This window comes from Manacus vitellinus, unplaced genomic scaffold, assembly GCF_001715985.3.
Source record: "Manacus vitellinus isolate BGI_N305 unplaced genomic scaffold, ASM171598v3 scaffold_57_pilon, whole genome shotgun sequence".
Classification (NCBI taxonomy): Eukaryota; Metazoa; Chordata; class Aves; order Passeriformes; family Pipridae; genus Manacus; species Manacus vitellinus.
Genome location: NW_021940666.1, coordinates 3,094,875 through 3,100,970, shown reverse-complemented (window position 1 = coordinate 3,100,970; position 6,096 = coordinate 3,094,875). Strand labels below are relative to the sequence as shown.

General features: G+C 44.6%; 1 protein-coding gene across 1 annotated transcript in view; it reads right to left on the bottom strand.

Moving 5' to 3' along the window:
* Positions 1-314: 314 nt before the first annotated feature.
* Positions 315-6,096, bottom strand: part of ABTB2 (ankyrin repeat and BTB domain containing 2) — a 115,434-nt gene continuing 109,652 nt past the window's right edge. Inside the window, exons 13-17 of the mRNA XM_008922682.3 lie at positions 5,949-6,051; positions 5,401-5,491; positions 3,897-3,965; positions 3,388-3,501; positions 315-2,103 (exon numbers count right to left, since the gene is read on the bottom strand). Coding sequence (XP_008920930.1) covers positions 1,906-2,103; positions 3,388-3,501; positions 3,897-3,965; positions 5,401-5,491; positions 5,949-6,051 — 575 coding nt within the window. The 3' untranslated portion in view covers positions 315-1,905. The remainder of the gene's footprint in view (positions 2,104-3,387; positions 3,502-3,896; positions 3,966-5,400; positions 5,492-5,948; positions 6,052-6,096) is intronic.

Here is a 6,096-nt window from a genome sequence, read left to right as displayed (position 1 = left end):
TGTTAATAAAATCCTGGTACATTTACATAAATGACAACATTAATGTACAATTAACAAAGCATTGTAATATTACAGCAACAAAAGAGGACCTACATATTTGTACAGGTAGCTGGAGCAGCTACTTGAAAATACTTTCCAAGATCAAGCCTTCTGTGGTATTTCTCAGGCAGACCAGTGATAATTTTGAACCCCCTGTATGGCTTTCTGCTAATAAATAGGGTTATTGGAGCTGGTGATGTTCAGAAGCAGATGTGTACCTAAAGCACAAAGGCAGTGTGCCCTGACCAACCTGTCAGCTGACTAAGCCTAGACTTATCCTTGCATGCAATTTGCCTCTTGTGTAAATCCTTTAGGACTGAGGCTGGGTCAGCTTTTGATGGATTTGTTGGGAGATGCTGTCGTTCCTTCTCCTTCCCTGCATCTACCTAAACAGTGTCTATATTGTGCTTTGGAGCTTGGGCCCAGCTGAGCTTCCTTCTTTTCCAGTGTGTTTAATTATAATATTGATTAATTGTTGAGTTTGTAAGAAGGAACAGTTCTCCACTGAAAACTTGGTTTCCTCCACCCATTTAAAATGAATGAAAGGGCCTTGGTGAATGCTTCTGGTGGGTGCAAGCAAAGCTCAGTGGGAATAGCTGGAGGTCTTTTCCTTAAATCTCGGTGAGAGTAAGGTCTGTGTTTTAACCTTCCTACAGTTGGGATTATTTAAAGTAAAAACACACACAAAAACACATTGCTTTAGATTCAAAACTGTAGATTGAACTGTCTGCTTTTTCTTCTCCTAAGTCAGCTAGGATGAGGCCTTTTGGACCAGAAACATCTGTGAACAAAGGAAAAATGTGAATCTTGGGCATTTGAGTCGAGGCATCTTGTTTAAGGCTGCAGCCAACCCCCAGGTACCTGCCAGGTGTGCACTGTGCCCAGACCCCCTGAGGTAGCGTATCTGTGGAAACAGCAATCCAGGGATGAGGCTGTGGGAGTGGAGTATAGAGGTCAGAGCTGCTGATTCCAACTAGCTCCAGAAAGAGACCAAACCATGGAGCTCTGTGTTCCTCTTGGGTTCTTGGGGAGACTTTAATTGCTATTTATGCAACTGGGCAGTTTTTAGCATAGCTCCTATTACACCTGAGTCTTCTAGAAAGTGTCTTTTATGCTGTGAGGTCTCACAGATAATGTCCAGAAACAGGTTTTGAAGGTGAAAGCAACTGAGACTATCAGACCTTGACAAGTGAAAGGGCAGACAGTCTTTTTATATCTCCTCAAGATAAAACAAGATTAACAACTAGCACAGTGAAAACACACAACCCCCCAACTCTCCCCTCCCTGCCCCAGCTCGGTTCTTCATATAAGGTTTAAAGAACGAGTAATTTCAGAGTTAATATTAGTTTCTACTCAGCTTTGAACATCCAAAATATCTCTTTCAAGGTGCAAACAGTTTTGGGGGAAAAGTTATGTGAGTCTCTTGCAGACACTGGTGGTGTTACTGAAGTAGTTTGTGGCACTGGCTCATCGGATGGGCAGTGGATCAGAAAACTCCTTCTATGCAGCCTTTTTACACGGAAAACATCTGTTTGTGTGTGAACTAGGTGGTGTGTAGACACTTAAACCTATGTATTAGGCATCAGGTCTAGGTAAAACTGCCTCTTTCTCTCCAGCCCTGCCTTGTGCTTGTGGAAAGGGCAGCGCTGATCTCTGCGGTTCAGGTTCTTCCCTTGCACCCTCAGCCCTTATTTGTGCTGTGCCAGGGGCGCTTCTGTGACAGCAGCAGCACAGAGAAGCCAAGCTCCCCCTCCCTCAGCACCCTGGCCTGGGGGTGGCTGCTGCAGGGGGCTTTCAGCGAGATCCAGGAGGCAAACAGGTCAGCCACAGCTTTCCTGGTGACGAATCCCAGTGCCTTGTCCCGCCTCACACCCTGGAGGTGACATACACGGAGTGCAGGCGCACAGCCAGGGCTGTCTGCAGGTCCCTCAGTGGGTCCAGGCCCTGCACTTTGCTGTTCCTGCTGTAGATGAGCTGTTTGAATGAGTCCTGCTCCAGGAGGGAGCTCATGTGCTTGAGGAAGAAGCCCTCGCAGAAAGAGGCCAGTTCGGGTGCGTTGTGAATCTGAGGGAGAGAGGACGATTTTTTTAGCCTTGAAGTCCTAAATTACATCCCTGAGTCTCTCTTTCTAATGCTTTTTCCTAAGACAGAAAAAGGACAGTGGGAAAGCACTGAAGGCAGGACCAGTGATGGCTGATAATTTCTCCTGGTGCTTTTTGTAGGCACAGGTGTGAGCAGGGAGGCATCCAGGCTTTTTTAATTCCTTCCCCTGCTGGCCTGCTGTTGGCAGAGCCCCTGGCCTGCACTCCAGCCTCCTGCTCTTCAAGGAGCAGAGCAGCTGGCTGATGAAGTGGCCAAGGTACCTGTTTAGCTGTGACACACAACACTGCACTGCCAGATGGTGAGCACAGCTCAGGGCAATCAGGATACGGTTCACAGGATGTGAGCCTTGCTCCTACAAAAAGGAGATGGATGTAGAAGAACAGGGATATTACACTTCTAAACCATACTGGGTGATTTCTGGCTGGGATCTTCCCTTTGCTTCAGAATCAGTCAGGTCAGTAATGAGAACAAAACTCAAGTTCAGCATTAAGAAGCTCTGTGCACATACAGCCTGTTCCTGGGAACTTTGTGCAAATACTATTTTAAGGAAAAGTACTAAAGGCCAGTAGGAAATGTTCTTTTTCCCCTCTCTACCACGGCATACTGTTAAATTTTAGATCCTGAAAGAAACCAGCCCAAGTTCCATGGGAAAAAAACCAGCCCAGTGTGAGAGTCAGGAATTGAAAAGCCTCAGTGTGACACACTGAACACAAAATAAAAAAGTCATGATCAGCTCTCTGTTTCTTTTGCTTAAGGGATTTGATCCTGCAAAATTCCAGGAATAGCAAAGTATTTATGATTTATTGATAACATGGGTTATTTGCTACAGAGGTGAATATCTGCCACACAACTGGGTTTATGTTAATTCTGGAACTGTAAGGAATATATTCCAGCAGTAGGGGTCCTAGGAAAGGGTTTATTTCGTAGCTGCTGTGCTGTGATCAATGGCCCCTGCTGCTCCCAGGATTTGAATCCCTTGGGCTTTGCTGATGTTTGCAGGATCAGCCTGCTCAGACAGCTCTCCCCTCCTCTGCAGGGATCCCCCCTCAATTTCCCACATGATTGCTTCAGACAGGAAAACACACTTGGGCTGTGCAGGACTTTACAGACTCACTTTATGGTGGGGTAGAGTCACCTGCAGAGAGGTGCCCACCTGTGCCTGTGCTATTTACTTCCCAACAGGAGCCCATGGGAAGAATCCTGCTGTTTCATTGGGATTCTTAAACAAGGGGGGTTGGCATTTACCTTTGCATATTTATAGATGTTCACAGAGTTGTCCATGCTGATGGTCTGGGCACAGAGGATCTCACAGTGTCTCTGGAGGCCGTCCAGCTGGAACAGGCTGGCAGCCGACAGCAGCTATGGGGACAAGAGAGAAGCAGCTATTTGAGATCATGAGCCTTGAAAGGCCTAGGGAAGGCAAACAGAACGGATCATTTCCTCTCTGAACAGCCTCTGACTCCCTGTTTTAATGGCCAAGTCCTCATGAAAGAGCAGAAAGGCCACTCAATGCTAAAGTGATTGACAGACACACTTCCCGTCATAGCAAAGGCTCCTCATGCAGGAAATGTATTTGTGCTCCTTTCTGTCACAGAAGCACCAAGCAATGATGTTTTGAAACTTTTAAGCTCATTTCCAAGTGTTAAGTACACTCCTGGATTGGATGGGAGCTTGCTGTTAGCTCCCAGAGTTTGCCTTTCAGCTCTGTTTATGCCCCAGTGCACTTGGCAAGACTTAGAAGAAAATGCTCTCACCTCTAAGATATCAGTGGTGGGAATTTCCATAGATTCTGTTCCTCCATAGTATAAATACTGCATCAGCATCTAGAATTGGAAGAAGGCCAGGCATGAAGTTATCACTGAAGTCACAAGGGGCTGTTGATGGCTGTGCTCCCCTTCCTGAACAGACGGGAATCGTGTCCTATTCCAGCTCTCGCCTCCATTGGTGGCTTTTTTTTCCCCTAGCGTTGCAAATCTGCTGCTTTCTAACAGTCCTTTCTCTCTGGGGTTCTGAAACAAGGGCCCTGCTGAGGATTTTAGGCTGAGGGTGACAGTGTGTCTCTGGGCAACACCGCTGTCCTTGTAAAGCGGTGTCTCAGATCCGGCTTTGTAAAGCCCGGCCGGCTGGTCACGCGCGGAGCTGCCAGCGAGCCCAGCATGTGTGTCCCAGGGACCTCCCAGCCACTTGCCTTCCCTGCTGGGCTTCTAATCATCTTCCAGCCTCCCATCAGGGCCAGAGGAAAAGGCCTAATTGTTTTCAGAAAGAGCGAGAGGCAGCTTTTCTGTTCTTTGATGTGCATGCGCTCACCCCCAGCCCAAACGGTACCAGGGACAGGACTGGATTTGGTGTTGGGAGAGAAGTGTCCTGGGTACTGTGTAAGCAGGTGTGGGGCCTGCAAGCCATGCTTACCATGTCCCACAGGGATAGTAACAAACTAAGCTGCTATTTTTAAACATTTTCTAATTGTACATATTTGTATATATAACAATTACGGGAGAGCAAAGCTGCTTTCCAGTAGAACACTCAGATCTCTGGTGGCTCAGCATCCTCCACTGTAACTGAGATGGCATCTCCTTAACTCATCTGATTATATTTGCCATCAAATTGTTTAACTCTGTGAAGCATTTTGCTGTTTCAATTCAATTCCCATCTCCCTGTTCTGTACCTTTCTTCCAAATCTGAAATGCAAGTCTGGAAATCTGGAATACCATAACTATCACATTTCACTGACTTGTTTTTTAACTTCGTTGTGTGTAACCTGCCTTCTCTCCATCATGAATAATCCTCCCTTAGGTCCATTAAATACATAAATGTCATAAAAGCAAAGTATAATTCTCAATTCTGACCCTTTCTTGACAGGAACGCCATTGATTTCTGATCACCTGATCTGAATGAATATGAAGCCTCGTAATCCACCTGCTATAAATAATTTACTTTTGTTTAGCACAGCATGAAAATGGTGCTTTAAAAAAGTATGAAAATGGTGTCTTAAAAGTATAAAATGACTTCAGTAGAAGGCTATTTTCTCCTGCTTAATGGAAGAGCCTACTAAGAAAATAAGACTACAGACTGGAGGATTCTGTTTTAAGGCTGGTCCTACCTGAGAACTTTGGAAAAAAGAACAGAATACTCCTGAAATTCAGATGTATTGAAAGGAACTCCATTTCTACTTGTAAATTACCTATGATATTACATCTTACCTTCCAAGTAGGTGAGAAGATGATAAAGAATAAAGCAAAAGTAAAATAAGTTACATACCTTGAAAATATTGTATTTCATATCACTGATTTCAACAGTCTTGCTGCCGTGGCTGTCGTGCTCTGTTTTATTGGTCATTAGTGTCTTAAACCTGGAAATTGTTTTAAAAGATTAAGTTTAATTACACTTTAGATTGCTGTGTTAGTGTGTCATATACTCATCAACTACTGACAAGCAGCCAAAGCAAGGGGAAAACAAAGATCCTTGTTCTTGTTTGCAAGTTGAAAATTGAAACATTTCTTTCAATTTAATGGTATTTAGTTAAGGGACAATTTAACCTACAAGTTGCTTGGGTCTGATCCAATCCCACCTTGTAATAGTTGGAAAACCTGTTCCTATGCCAATAATAGAGAAAATAACTAATAAATCCAAGTGTACCAGGTCAGTGTACCAGGGGAGTGTGAGATTCCAGGAAAGCTGGAGCGAGTGTAGCTCTCACTGCAAACTCCGAGAGAAGGAAAGGGAATGGGTATGTAAAATCCCAACTACTGCACACATGTTTTAGGGATAATCAGGTTATTTAATTATATCCCTGGTTAGTGACTCACCTGTTAGATGCAGTAACCAGCAGGACTTTGTGTGCATAAAAGAGCTTTCCTTCTACTAAGAAAGTTACGTCGGACATTTCTTTGTTGTTCAGAAAGTGAGGATCTGTCGGGTGAGGGGAAAAAACAGGTGAATATTTTTTTTTAAACT